Below are 15,356 nucleotides of genomic sequence, written 5' to 3'. Positions count from 1 at the left end.
GAGCTTTCCATGGTCCTGATTTCTGTCCATTAGCAGAACAGGATATACAGAATATCATATTGGGTTATAGAAATGCTTCAGAGAAGAGTAAAAATACTTTACTGACCATGAACAACTCAGTGAACTGGAAAATCTAATAGCAAAAGGAAAGTTTATTGTTGCACCACAGTCCATGAGGATGGAAATCCAAGACTCTATCCACCAAGAACATGAAGTTCAAATGAAATCCAGCAAATAAGCCAAGCAGACATTCTTGGGTTATATCAAATTAACTTCTATTCAGAGAAGACACATTGGAATTAATAGACTTGAGCAGCATTGGAAATGACATAAGGAGCAAACTCTTATACTGTGACAATGGCAGAAGAAACAGATTAACTGAATGGGTTATCTTCAACAAAAGGATACACAGAATAAACCATTTGAAATAAATGGTATCAGGTTCCTTAAGTCCATTGATTTTAATGGGTCTGGTCTGAGTATGACTGATATAGGGTATTGCCAATTGGAAGACACCTCTAACAGCTACATCTTTACCCAACAGATCAGGAGTTGCAAACATTTGGGGGGCATTTGGAATTTTCAGAAAGTGTCATGGTTGCCAGTCACAAAATGGCTGCCATGGAGGTGTGACTTAACACAAAATGACTGCTAAGTCTTAAGGAGGGACAAAAGGAGACAGGGCCACATAATGGTATAGCCATGCCCCATCCACAGTTTGGGGGGGCGGGGAATCACCCACATTAGCCATCACTATGCTTGCTCACAGAAAGAAGCTCTTTCCATATCTCATCTGTTCTGAATGGATGGGAGATGGGGGGCCAGTCCTGACATCCAATGAAATATGGGCATATTGAAAGGGAAGTGTTAAATGCAGGAGAGGCTGAGCCAGTGCAAGCAAATGAATATAGAGATGTCCTTCTTGCCTGGTATTGCCTATTGCATTTGCTCAACTGAAGAATGCATTTGTCTGCTTTCACATTCCAGATGAACTCAAGAATGACAATGAACCTAATTTAGGGCCGCAGAATCCTAGTCATTCCATATGTCTTACAGCTGTCCCCACATGACCATATCGCTGCCCCCAAGCAATCAGGGAAGCCGAAAGAGGATACCCGGCTAAGAAAATACTGAGGCAGAATAATCCACTTGGCACACTTTTAAGCAACATATCAACACCATGGATAGCTACTGAATATAGCCAAGACGACAAACCTGAACATGCATTCCAACCCTAGAGGAAAACATTCATTTCAAAGTGGCCTGGTCTGGGAAACGTTGCTGTTTCAGATTACCAAGAGGTTATGAACACTTCTGTGATCTGTATCTGAAGACGTGTGCATGCACAAGAAAGCTTATACCAAGAACAAACTTAGTTGGTCTCTAAGGTGCTACTGGACAATTTTTTTATATATATATACATATTTTGACTGCATCAGATCAACACGGCTACCTACCTGAATCTGTAACCTGTGCAGTTTGCATTCAGAACTAACACTTGATGGAGAAAAAACACGGTGGAAACCAGCTACTGTACAGTGAAAATAAATGAAACACCGAGTTCATATTCTTTAGAGACTGAACATGGAACACGTAACAGAACTGACATTTTCTTCCTATTCCAGAGAAGGTACCTTTGCTAAACACAAAAATAATATCTGCACACCCAGATCCATTTAATGATCTTCCAGAATGCCGATGTTTTGGCATAGCGTCAAATCACATCTACCGGTAAATTCAGGTCGCACAACTAGAGCTGATTAGGCATCATACAACAAACCCACTTCCACCAAAGTTCAGACTTTCTCGTGATGAGGAAAGTGAAGGGGAAATGCATGGGAAAGTGCATCAGCCCCAGCAGCTGCCCAAAGGTGCCGGATGCTGGTGCGAATCCTGCTTCGACTCCTTATGCTGATGATGAGGGAAGAAGTGGCTGGGTGGTCTTGTCTCACACAGCAGGTGGGTTAGACACTAGATGTTCTTTTGGGGAACTCTTCCACTGCTTGGATACTGGGAACAGAATCCAATGTATTATTTCCTTTAAACCGAGGGTGTGAGGGAATAAGTGTTGGCAAAGTGCTTAGGATGACTGTCTTGGAAGGCTGGCTTCTTCTTTCAGTACATTTTGTATCCTTAGCATAGTAGCTCCCTGCAGGAAGAGGGAAGGTGGGGGCATGCTGGTCTCCTAGGATCCAGCTCCAGCTTATGGGGGGCAGAAATGAGACTGCCAGGAGCCGAAGACAAAGCTTGTGGTTGTTGGGCTTTAGTTCCTTCCTGGACCAAGCTTGCAGTGTAAGGAAGATCAGCATTTCTGATTCACTAGGCTGCATCAAGGACCTGGCAAATGTAATAAACAGCAACTGGACAAAGGAAGCAGAGACAGCTGAGTCGCCCCAGCCCCCCCCCCCCAATAGCAGCACTTCTTGCCTGGCACAGCCTGAGCAAACCCCAGAAGAGACCTTCATTATGGCCCTCTCCTTAGAAACGCACCTGATTTGCTTTGCTTTTTTCTTTTATCCCCCATTCTCAGCAAGGGAGGCAACTGTACGAGTTCAAAGCATTTTTGGACTCTCGGGGGCCACTTAACGCACCATCTCAGACTCTCAAGTTGATATGCCCCTTCAGATGTGGTGTCCTGAGGGGAGTGAGGGGGCAAAAAGCCGTATGGACAAGGAGGAATAGGGGATCAATTCTGGTTTCTTTTCCTTTCTCATGTTCAGGGCCAGCCCTACGGCAAGGCTGGGTGGCCCAGGGTGCCAGGGCGCCGGGCCACCAGGGGGGCGCCACGTGTTGGGATATCACCATTGGGAGGTCCAGCCGGCAGCCCCCTCTTCTCCTCAGTCGCGGTGATTCCCATGGAAGACGACTCAGGGTATCAGTAACCTGAGCACGCAATCAGCAGAGATGTCCACGCAGTTTCAGCGGAGATGATAAGGCAGCAGAGAGGCATTTTAAAGCAGTTTACTTACAGCGTATCTGAAGAGAGAGCGAACGATGCTTTCTCTCTTCCATCAGTTCAAACAGTACAGTACAGTACAGGAAAAGTACAAACGGAAATGCATAGACATGTGACATACAGCAGCATGCCTAAACCTTAAGGTGGAACTGAATCTCCTAACACCGCGCAGCTGAGCCCACGGCTGCCGCGCTGCACCCGCCAGACAGCCGCACTGCGAAACGGGGCAGGGGGGCGCCGGAGGGTTCTTCACACCACGGCACCAGGGCGCCAGATATGCTTAAGACGGCCCTGCTCATGTTGCCCACCTTAAATTCATCACTCCACATTGCCACATCACTCTGTGATTTTCTTTTTAAGCCCTCCTGAAAATCTGCCAGTGTTTCAATGCACATCTCTCCTAATGCACACGTTTTTGTATGCAGTTTTGCCTAGTCTTGTCATGCCCAGGGGTGCCAAGTTCAATAAAATACCAAGGATGTGGTGCACGCACACAACTTGAATGGCAATGGCTGAATTCAGTGGTGAGGGTCCACCCTCCAGGTTGATACCTGATGAAGAACCCCTGGGACCCTAAGAGGAGGAAGAGGCGGAGCCACCCTACCTAGGGTCCCTTGCATCCTTGGCAAGGAGGTGTATCAGCATATTCGCAGGAGAGCAGCTGGACACACTACCCAGATACACTATGGACAACATACAGATGCCTAGGTGAACTGATGGGTCTTTAGGAAACATAGAAAGCACATCAGTGTTGGCGCTTTCCTTATTTTGGAGAAGGCAGTTCCATAAGCTGGACACCAGAGTGGGAAAGGCCCTCATCCTGCTCGTTGTGAGCAGGTAGCAGCACAACCCGTGGGGCCCCATCCAAGGATCTTGGCATCCAGAAGGAGGAGTTCTTTCAGGTGTCGAAAACTAACTAACAAAATCAGTAGGACTTACTCCCCATAAACTAATGTTTACAAAATGCTTACCAAAAGATTTTTTTTGTTTTTTTTTACAACAATGCATCTGTTAGGGGAAAGTGTGCATAACATTCAACATGTAAGTGGAAATAACACACAAAATGCATTCTATCATGACAAATTGCTTGCAAAAAATCTGAACATTAGTCGACTGCACACCAAACTGTGTTTCTTAGGAGAAACCTGTACTAAAATGCTGCGCGATCTTCAGGAGGATTTTTTTTTTTAATTCAAAAATTGCTGAAGACATGTGGAGAACTGAATTAAGAACTGGGGGAAATAATCTGTAAAGACACGTAGTTGCTCTGAAAGCAAATCAGGATCAATGCTCAGACTCATACAGGTGCCCCATTAGCAAAGACTTCTTAAAATGCATGTGCAATCAAACTGGAGTCTTGCCTTAACATTTCCCAGCCTTAACTCTTCCACCAAATGCCCTCCATAAATATAATCCATGAGCTGCAAATTAGATGATGGCACATGTCTGTTTTCCAAATCTCTGTGCAACGAACTGCCACCCCAGTGGATGAATGGCTCTATTCAGCAAGAAGGCATTCCATTGCATATGTTTCTTCCGCGGGTCCAAGGGTTCCTAATACTGAGTGGCAGCCATAACACATCCAGCCGCACCTATTCATGACTTCATGGGAACGGACAAGCAAGGCTAGCACCTTGAATAGCAAATGGCCAGGCGTTACCTAGGTAACAATAAGCTCTGGAAGGCGGAACAGGTCATAAACTGGTTTTGGAAAGCAGCATATAGCAGAGCTTAGAAAGGGGAAATGATTGACTGATTGACAAGTCCTGAAACAGAGGCGTCCATCTGCAGTTATTAAACAAGTTTGAAGGGAATATTGAAGTGGGGACTATTGAGCGTTGAGTTGAAATCTGCAATATGTTTGCGAATAAAAAAAATAGATTGCAATTCAGAATTAATTCACACTGGTTTGAATGGTATGACATAGCCTATTATGATTTAATATTTATATAGCACCTAAAAGTTCTAAGTACTGCACATATTTAAAAGCTATGACCGTCTCTGTCTGCCAGCTTGCAATATGATAGGCAAGAGAGGGAGGGATGAAATGAGGAGAGAATGGGAAAGCAAATATTAGAGAAGCTGGTCCTTCAACAGCTAATGAATAGGGTAAAGTTGGTCTCCAGTGTGCCTTGACGATCTTCCTGCAAAGTAGGGGGTGAAACCTCTCAGTGTCCTGTCTGGTGGCAGAGGTCAGGCTACATCTCCCTTTGATTCTAGAAGAAAAAGAATTCCCAACAACTAGGGAACCAGCACAGTAGACAGAGTTCAACTAGATTGTTTTATTTTAGGAAAGAGGGTTGTTTTTTTTAAGAGAGGGGATTAAAAATGGTATGTGCTCTATGCGGGCTGGGACTGATGGGAATTGGAGTTCAACAACATTTGTAGGGCCGAAGGTTGGTCACTCATTTCAGATTGCCCAAGGCCAAACAATGGGTAATGGTATGACTCAGGGCTCCCCCCCCCCCCGCAGGGGAAACTCACAGGAACTCCAGCACCTCTCAGGTGGGTGCCACTGCCATTCTAAGAGGACAAGGGAGGTGTTCGTGGTGAGTTCCAGCAACTCTAGAAAAATAGCACTGGTAGGACTTGAACCCACGTCTCCCAGTCTCATGTCAAACTCGCTAGTCCCTGCATGGATAAAAGTAATAACAGAACCAGCCCTCAGGTGCTGTTTGGTATGCACAGGAAGAGCTGCAAAGGAAAATGATGATGATGATGATGATGATGATGATGATGATGATGATGATGATGATGTATTATTTATACCCCGCCCATCTGGGCAGGTTTCCCCAGCCACTCTGGGTGGTTTCCAACGAAAGATTAAAAATACATTAAAACATCACTCATTAAAAACTTCCCTAAACAGGGCTGCTTGAGCTATTGCTTGAGCTATTGATATATTGCATTTGGTATTGATGTATTGAGTATGCTGCCTGACATGCTGCAAAATTCCTGCACAAATCACACTTCGGTGTACATATATATGACTGCATTTTATACTGTATACACGCTAGCAAACAGCCTCGCCCAAGTCGCAACATCGCAGGGCATGTAAACGGACACACAACCACCATCTTGCAATCGACCTGCAGATTTCTCAACTGTTCTGTACAGAAGCACCATCTGTGTAAGTGTGTTTAGAGCCACTTTCAGATCAAAGCAGGCATGAAAGTCTTGTGCGCTCTAGAGAAACACTTCTTCATTCAGCTTTGTCCAGCTTCAAAGCCTGGGACACAGTGTTCCAAGTATGCTTGCAGCACAACTGATGGAGGTCCGGGGGGGGGGAGAGAGATGCATACAATCTTAAGCAGCGAGGGGGGGGGAATAGCACAAGTGTTACATAGTTCTTAGAGGAGGACCTTCAAAGGTAAATTAAATGAGTGGGTGGAAAGAGGGGGACATATCCCAGGCTCTGAGCAATATATGGATTTCATCATACTCTCTCTGTTTCCCTGGATAATAATATTTATTATAAGGCCACAACTGTAGCACTCAATCTCATCTTGCCAGTATAATGAGGAAGCCACCTTTGACAAGTGGGCAGACCTACCCACCTGACATTGTTCAAATGGGCTTTCTGTAACTGCCAATGTGTTGTAACTGGTACGACAAGGTGTTTTGAATTCTGTTTCCATGTGCACCTTGAATCCAAGGAAAGCATAGCTTTCAAGGTGATCAGTGCTGATCGCAAACCCCTGCAACTGCCACTGCTCCAGGTGACCCAAGTAGGGCTTGTTGACAGGTGGTGTCGGCAAGCCCCGCTAGCAAAGGAACAATTAGAAGCTCATTTGAAGTTCCAATGGGTCCTTTATCTGCTCCACACCTGATGTCATATATGATGTCCGTCGTGGGGCAGGTGGCCATGGTTTGGGGGAAATGGCCTTGTTGGGCCAAACTGGGGCTTGTGCTTGGGGGGGGGGGGTTCCCTGCTTATATTCTATGGCAGGCTTCCTCAACCTCGGCCCTCCAGATGTTTTGAGACTACAATTCCCATCATCCCTGACCACTGGGTCCTGCTAGCTAGGGATCATGGGAATTGTAGGCCAAAACATTTTGGCACTGAAGGCCAGAGCCCAAATGGAGTGGAGGGAAAAGAAACCTGATTTTGGCAGGCATCATCTGCATGAGGGGATTATCCTTCATCCAACCAATGCTGGCAAAATCCTCCCAGAGCAAGGTATGCCCACACTGCCCAGAGCACGTCTTATTCAGGAGCAGTTTCCAAAGGTTTGAGCAGCAGTTTCAGTGGAGGAGAACCTCTGATTTTCGTCCATAGTCTTTGCTAGGGTGGTTTTTGAGGAAATATCTTTGTTTATATTGCATCTTTTAGGAAGCTGTTTGTTGTGTTAGCTCAAGAAGGGCATCTAATATGTGTCGTTGCTCATGTGTTGTATAACATGCTTGTAGCCAGTGTTAGCTAATGGGATTTCAAAAGGATGTTGTTGTTGTTGTCGTTTAGTCGTGTCTGACTCTTCGTGACCCCATGGACCAGAGCACTCCAGGCACTCCTGTCTTCCACTGCCTCTCGCAGTTTGGTCAGACTCATGTTGGTGGCTTCAAGAACACTGTCCAACCATCTCGTCCTCTGTCCTCATCTTCTTGTTCCCTCCATCTTTCCCAACATCAGGGTCTTTTCCACAGAGTCTTCTCTTCTCATGAGGTGGCCAAAGTATTGGAGCCTCAGCTTCAGGATCTGTCCTTCCAATGAGCACTCAGGGCTGATTTCCTTCAGAATGGATAGGTTTGATCTTCTTGCAGTCCATGGGACTCTCAAGAGTCTCCTCCAGCACCATAATTCAAAAGCATCAATTCTTCGGCCATAGGTAGGAAAAATCACAGTGGGGCTATGGTAGGAATAAAAAAGGACCTTATCGGATGAGGAGATGAGAGGGATATGAAAATGATCACAAATCAGGCCTGTTTGAAAGGGTTTACAGTCCTGGTAGGCCAATATGTTTAGAGGTTATGTGTGAAAGGAGATGGGGGGAAATAAATCACAGGAGATGAGTAAAAATCATTTGATTGGCACGAGGGAGGGGAAACTAATTTCTGATGGGCAGCTTTTGAATACACAAGAGAGACTTTGGGGGTGGGGTGGGGAAATGATATTTATGGGGCTTGAAATACATAGTAACTTCATTTGTATAGACTATATACAGTATATCTATTCCAGTGAACAGACAAATCTGGAACTTAGGTCCACACCTCTGCCACTAAGAGGCATCCACCTCCAAGCAGGTAGTGAAACTGGGACTAATCACAGGTTATCAATATTGCCTGCATAATACATCTGTTATCACCCTTAACTGTCGCAATGCCTTAACATTTTGAGTGAATATGGAAAGCCCTTAACACAAGTTAAACCACAAGGGTTGTGTTTTGTTTTGGTTTTGTAAAATGAATACAGTGCCATTTATATCACTCCAATTATATTAAGACATAGGTTCGTAACAACATTTTGGGGGGAAAGCAGATATTTGTAAATAAGATAAGGTGGAGAAAGCCATGTGGCATAGGAAGTTTCAAGCTACGCCACAGCAAACTCCGGTGCCCATTCATTTGGAAAGAAGTTGCACTGTGTCCAGTGAATATTCCTGCCCAGGCTGCCTAAAGCTACAAGATTAAATGCATTTAGTAGGTCAGCTATGGATGGGGAACTGTGCCCCCCGCCAGATCTTGTGGGACTCCAACTCTCTTCAATCCCATCCAGAATGGCCAATGATCATGTATTATGGGCTTTGTAGTCCAACATCATCTGGTGAGCCTGGTCAACCACTGAATATACCACAATTTGCTGCTGCACAGGCATGCACAGAATTGCAGTGGTGGTTTTGTGGTTTGTTTGTTTGTTTACGTAACTGCAAAATGAGACATTCCCTCCTTCTTAGGTGACATATGCTTCTGGTATCACGGATCTGGTTGTTGTTATTTTTGCATTGTTTCAAGTCACTTTCTCTCTATTTTTTGCACTCAAGCCATGCTAGCTGGAGAATTGCAAAGTTCTATGTATAATAGGAACATCGATCCAGTAGCAAAACAAGAAGGCTGGCGTTTCACCAGTCACTAAATATACAATTAGACAATCTGTGTGAAAATTAGGTTCGAAAGTCAAAAGCCATCAGCACCTCATACAGGCAGTTAGATCTGGCACCCATTCAAGCAGATATAATGGGAGGATATGGTCCACATGAAGTATGCATTAACCAATGGTCTAGTTAGTATGAGAGCCCATGGCACAAGCAGCAAGGAAAACAACGGGACAGCTTCCTAAATCATAATCATGGCAATGGCAATCTGGGAGCACTGGTGGAGGAAGAGGAGTGCAGGGGGAGCACACCGCCCCCGGCAGCGTGATCCCAGTAGGGTGCCATCGTGGCTGTTCCCCCCCCTCCGTGCGCGCTGGGCGCCATGCCCCTGCAGGCTACATGCCACGCCCCAGGACACATGCCACGCCCCCAGGACACACACCACGCCTCTGCAGGCGGCATACCCCGCCCCCAGAACGTGTGCCAGCCCCGCCCCGCCTGCTCTCCATCCCCGGTGTCGGAGCATGAAGCTCCCCCACTGCCTGGGAGAAACCTCACTAACTCTACTGGAGGTGTGCAATAGATTTTATGTAGTCATTTAGGGATGCGCAGTCTCTATCTACATGTAAGCTTCATTCATTCAAGTTCTGAGCACATCACTTGGAAGAGACAAGGCTTCATTCAGTTCCATACAGGTGAAATGTGTATTTAAACCACTGCACAACTGGAAGGCAGGCAGGCAGGCACCCCATCACTTAACAGTGTGAACAGGACATACGGTATTACATTCTGGGCATAAGCTAGCAAGAGGTCACAACTAACAATATAATACTATACATGCTGAGTCAGAAGCAGATCTAAAGGAGTTCAATAACCCTTCACTCAAGTACAATTGTATAGGATTGCAGCTGAAGTCACAGTGGAATAAATGGAAACTAAGGTTTCAATTCCGTGTGCCCCTTACTTGAATGTAAACATGCATAGGCTTTCATTGTTATGACAGTAACATAGCTAAGTCCTACTCCATGGTTTTCAATGGCAACAACTTCAGAACTAACTTAATGAAATGGTCAAAAGATTCCTGCATTGCAGGGGGTTGGACTAAAGGACCCTCATGGTTTCTTCCAACTATCCAATTCTATGATATCAGAACTAACATTGAAATACGCCCCGTATGTTTAGGATCAGGTTAATGGAAATTAACATATTATCTATCACAGCGTTTATTTACTGATTGAGAGGTTGTAAAACAATTTACACATATTTCCATCCAATACTTCCAATAACCTCAAAAGGCAAGTTGTTTATTTCCCTTGAATTGCAGATATGGGTGAGAGGAGTAAAACTGAGTGAATCACCTGTTGAGTTCCTAGCAGTGCTGAATTTCGAACTGAGGACTTCCTAGTTTGTAGCTACAGTCCCTTTGTCACTATGGCAAGATCCACACCATACATTTAAAGTATGCACATTTAAAATACATGACTTCCTTCAAAGAATGCTGGAATTGTAGTTGGTTAAGGGTACTGGGAATTGCTGCTCTGTAGGGGGGAAACTACAGTTCCCAAGATTATTTGGGGGAAGTCATATGCTCGATCCTCCATACATCACACCAGTTATGGTGATTTTGTTGTTGTTGCATAAATGGAACTTAAATAAGGTCCACAGCATATCTAGAAAAACATTTTTTAAAAACCACATAGACACAATTTGCTTTCTGAGCCCACACAATATATTGAGCCTAAGCTAAAATTGAGGATGGAGAGTTCAAAGCATAGACTCTCTATGACATTTTGTCTGAGCATTACAGTGTTTTTCAGAGAAGCACTGTTGGAACTGGGTTGTCTGTGCCACAAACATGCCACAGCAAAGTTGTTGTTGTTGTTTTACAAAAATAAAACTCATCCAATTCAGAGGGTACATGGTTCAAAGTGCTGCCCCAATTTTAGAGATGCACAGTTCAGTAATCTCCTCTGTAGAGAATGCTTTGATGAAGTCTTTTCTCACGACACTGAAATGCGAGGGAAGAAATCGTTCCCCCAGTGCCAGAGACCCTGTTACGTCAGGCAACACAAAGGTGTTGAGGGCTGTCACTTGACTGACTCTCACCTCTGTGCCTGGGCATTCAGCACCTCTGAACCAAACCCTCATCCCCTCACAAGAGCATCTGCCAAACCGCACAGCCCTTTCCCCCAAAGGCTTTCAAGAGTGCTGCTCTCCTACCTGTGTAGTTGATTATAAGAAGGCAAGCTACGTGCACAAACCCCGACACGCTGAGAACTCTGGACAAGACTTCTCTTTCTCTCTTCATTTTGGGTTTGGTTTTAGGTCCTTCTCGCACACAATTAGCATGATTTGTCCACTCTGGGCACGTCCCTTAGTACCGCTTGGAGTTGTTCTGCCACCACTGAACTCTGCCAAGTCCTCTTTCAATAGACAGAGCCTCTGTGTGTTGTTGTGGGGTGTTGGTTTTTCCACCCCCCCTCTCTCCCCCTTTTCTTCTCCTTTGGTCAGACCTGATGTTTTCCAGTTTCGTGAGCCTTACATCCTCGGTTTCAAGGGATTAGCTGACCATGCATTAAAAAAACAACAACACATGACCAATATTCCCAAACTTTGCAAAGATAATATCGCAGTAAAAGCCTGATTTGTTTTTCAGAGTTTCTTGGAACAAGGAGGGTGGCTCAGAATTCCAGATCACTGTCTGCAGCCTCACTCCCACAGTTCCTAGGGAGCTTGACACATGCCACGCTGTACCCACAACTCTCTGAAATGCACGTTCTGGCAGGCGGCAGAGGGGAATTCTGGGAGCCATTTGCATGCCCTGGCCTTGAAAAGGTACTCTGTGAGTTTGTGCTCCTTGTGGCAGCAGTTCATCCTGGGCTTTGGCTATTAGCTGGCAAATCTGCCTCGGGGAGTTGCATCAGTTGGCAGGGTGGAGGATTTCTGGAGAGGTTGTGACATTTGCAGGCAGGATAGCTTCCCAACAATGGATCCGGCAAAGGCTTGTTAGACCAATAGTCTTTGACCTGTTCAAATTAGGGAGCCACTCTTAGTTCAAAAGCATTGCTTATTCATTTATTGGTAAGGCATATGTTCCACCTTTCAACTGAATGATCTTCATGGGTGGGGTGGCTTAGATTGTAATAAAACACACATGCCAAAAATATAAAAACACCACATACCCCAAACCGAAACCCACACAGCCTAGCAACCCTTAACCCTGGCCAATGGATGTGTTTATCCTGAAGATTTCTACTCTACCTTTCAGTCAAATGATTCTCAAGAGGGTAGGTCATAGTACAACAACAAAGCACAAAGCTGTCAGAAAATTATACCAGAAACAAAAATGGGAGCAGAAATCCCCACAATCTGCATGTTTGTCCAACATATCAGGAATAGAAATCACACAAGTGAATACGAGTTGTGTTTGCTTGTGTTGCCGTTTTAGTCTGCAAAGTTACATAAATAACTGTGTTATTTTCTGCATTTTTAAAAACAAAAACAAAAACATTTCTCTTCTACTGAAATGCATTGAAATGAGTTAGGTAACTGATTACATAAGTTTCAGCCATAGTGTATAGCAAAACAAATAAGGTAGGTTTTACCGTAGCAGAAACCAAACTGCAGTGGAACAGAAACAATAACGATTGTGACCATGTTACAGGTAGGTAGCTGTGTTGGTCTGAGTCGAAGCAAAATAAAAAAATTCCTTCAGTAGCACCTTAAAGACCAACTAAGTTTATATTTTGGTATGAGCTTTCGTGTGCATGCACACTTCTTCAGATACACTTCTTCAGATTGTGACCATGTTAAGCTTCCACAGTTATTGAGTTTTGCTACTTTGAACTTCAGCACTACCGGTAGCTCTGCAGTCCTCCCTACACCCTCCTAACTAGACCAGCATTCCAGGCTTCAAGTACCAATTAGTCTCCTTTTATCATCCCAAATCTTCTGAACAAAGCTGTGTACACATTCCCCTTTATTCAGTATCCTTTGCTAGTTTGTTAAGGGGTGCACACACAGTCTTAGCCACAATCTATACCTGCGGAATGTTGGTCACAATGTGTCTATCCTATCATTTCCAAACCACACTTGATCCAAACTGAGAAAATAGCAACCTAGCTGCGTTTTAAGCTGGTAATGTGTACAAAGCCACAGCCAACAGCAGAAATTAACTAAACATTTTTATTCCAGCTCTGTTGTTGTCGATAAAATTCATTATTTTATTCATTATTTTATATTTGTCGATAAAAATCATTATTTACTATCAAGTGGAACATGCCAATTGTTCCAAAACGGCTGATTAAAGTAAGAAGTGGTGGTCCCTGAAATGCTCATTTGATCCTGTTTATTGTCCGTGTCTTCCAAAAGCAATTAAAACCCTTTGCTTTGAATCTATCCACAGAGCCAGGGACTTGGGAGGCTGGTGAGTGCATTTCAGTGAGTTTTGAGCTATTCCTGTGAATTTTTTTATTATTATTTTTTGAGGAGGGGGTGGTTTTTTCCCCATCCCATAAGTTTCTCTCCACACTCTTTTCTGCTGCTGGAGTTCTTGGCCTCCGCACAGTGCAAAGTCACAAACAAAAGCTTTGTTTTCAGCAAGGCAAGCCAATATATTGCTGAATGCTGCAGGCCTTCATTCCAGCTGGCCTGTCTACCCTTTTGGTGACGTTTTGATTATATAGTCAGATAAAACCCTCATGACGCCCAGCCTGCTACCAGAGATGAGAAGGACCATCAGAAATACTGTAACTGCGATGTATCCTTGTAGCAGAGGTGTAGTGGTAAATGTTGACGTGAAGGCATCCATTCTGACAGCCCCCAAAGGAGAGCCCAAAAATTCAGGCAGCTGTGTTGATCCATTATCACCCACCCACACAAAAGAACAGTAGTAAATAGCACAATACCCAGTTTATTAGGATCAGCATGACTGCAACCTTATGCATTGTTTCCTGGGACTAGTAGGCTCCATAGAACTTAATGGTAACTAGATAGCTTTTATTTGTAAAACACATTGAGCCTTATCAAAAGAACTTTAGCCAGCTGAAATTCAGCCTTTGTTGTTGTTTAGCCGTTTAGTCATGACCACATGGACCAGAGCACACCAGGCACTCCTGTCTTCCACTGCCTCCCGCAGTTTGGTCAGACTCATGTTGGTGGCTTCAAGAACACTATCCAACCATCTCGTCCTCTGTCTTCCCCTTCTCTTAGTGCCCTCCATCTTTCCCAACATCAGGGGCTTTTCCAGGGAGTCTTCTCTTCTCATGAGGTGGCCAAAGTATTGGAGCCTCAGCTTCAGGATCTGTCCTTCCAGTGAGCACTCAGGGCTGATTTCCTTAAGAATGGACAGGTTTGATCTTTTTGCAGTCCATGGGACTCTCAAGAGTCTCCTAATTCTAATTTCTAATTAGAATTAGACTCAAGAGTCTCCTAATTTCTAATTAAAAGCCTTTAGCTTTTAATTAGAAATGCAAGCGATTCATAGCAAAACTCAAATCTTTCAGAGCCTGCCTACCCTTTCAATGACTTGTTGGTGATATAGTCAGATAAGTTTGGGTGATTACCTGTATTTTGGAGCCTTTTACAGATATTTTGAGACATCCTGATGCACAGAGAATAATAGCTAATCCCAAACCTAATAAGAGCAAATGTGCCTGCTGGCCACACCTCTCCGGAAGCATCAATGTTCACCTGCACACCTGTAGGGTATTTTTTCATTAAGCATAGCCAATGGACATCAGCACTGGGGAGAGTGTTAGGAGAGCCAATGTGGTGTAGTGTAGCAAGGGACTAGGACTGGGGAAACCAAAGTTCAAACTCTCCCTCTTCCATAAAGTTCACTGGGTGGCTTTAGCAATGGCAGGCTCAACCTGATCAAGCCCACAAGGTTGTTGTGAAAACAGAATGAGTGGAGGGGAAGCCAGCATGCTACCTGGAGCCTGCTGGAGAAAGTGTGAGCTCTAGTAAGTGCCGCAGAGGTGCATCTGGGCCCTTTGTCACACAGCTTTTAGCAAAGGCTGAAGACACACCTCTTCGCCCTGGTCTTTGGCACTTGGGATTTATTTTTCTACAACCCACCTTATGTCTGTGACGGCAAGTTGCTTTAAATTCTTTTTAATATTGGGTTTTAATTGCTCTGGGTGAAGGACAGGTAATAATAATAATAATAATAATAATAATAATAATAAATGTAATACATAAAGCTCTGCTCCAATAACAAAAGTGCCTCTGAGCATGTGCAAACTTATTTTCTGTCAGGCTCCTAAAATAATAATAATAATAATGTACCCATCGATCTTAGGGCAGTTCACAATATGTCCACCATGGAACAGCCTGTGCCAATTTCCCTCCAACTTAAGCCAAGCACCTCA

At 44.4% G+C, this 15,356-nt stretch overlaps 1 protein-coding gene across 1 annotated transcript in view; it reads right to left on the bottom strand.

Annotated features, from left to right (window-relative positions):
* HEPACAM (hepatic and glial cell adhesion molecule) overlaps positions 1–11,751 on the bottom strand; it is a 37,603-nt gene extending 25,852 nt beyond the window's left edge. The window contains exon 1 of the mRNA XM_035139524.3: positions 11,206–11,751. Within this exon, the coding sequence (XP_034995415.1) occupies positions 11,206–11,293 (88 nt within the window). The 5' untranslated portion in view covers positions 11,294–11,751. The remainder of the gene's footprint in view (positions 1–11,205) is intronic.
* Positions 11,752–15,356: the final 3,605 nt, after the last annotated feature.

The sequence above is a fragment of the Zootoca vivipara genome, chromosome 14 (assembly GCF_965207765.1).
Source record: "Zootoca vivipara chromosome 14, rZooViv2.hap1.1, whole genome shotgun sequence".
Taxonomy (NCBI): Eukaryota; Metazoa; Chordata; class Lepidosauria; order Squamata; family Lacertidae; genus Zootoca; species Zootoca vivipara.
This window is presented reverse-complemented; position numbering and strand designations above follow the sequence as displayed.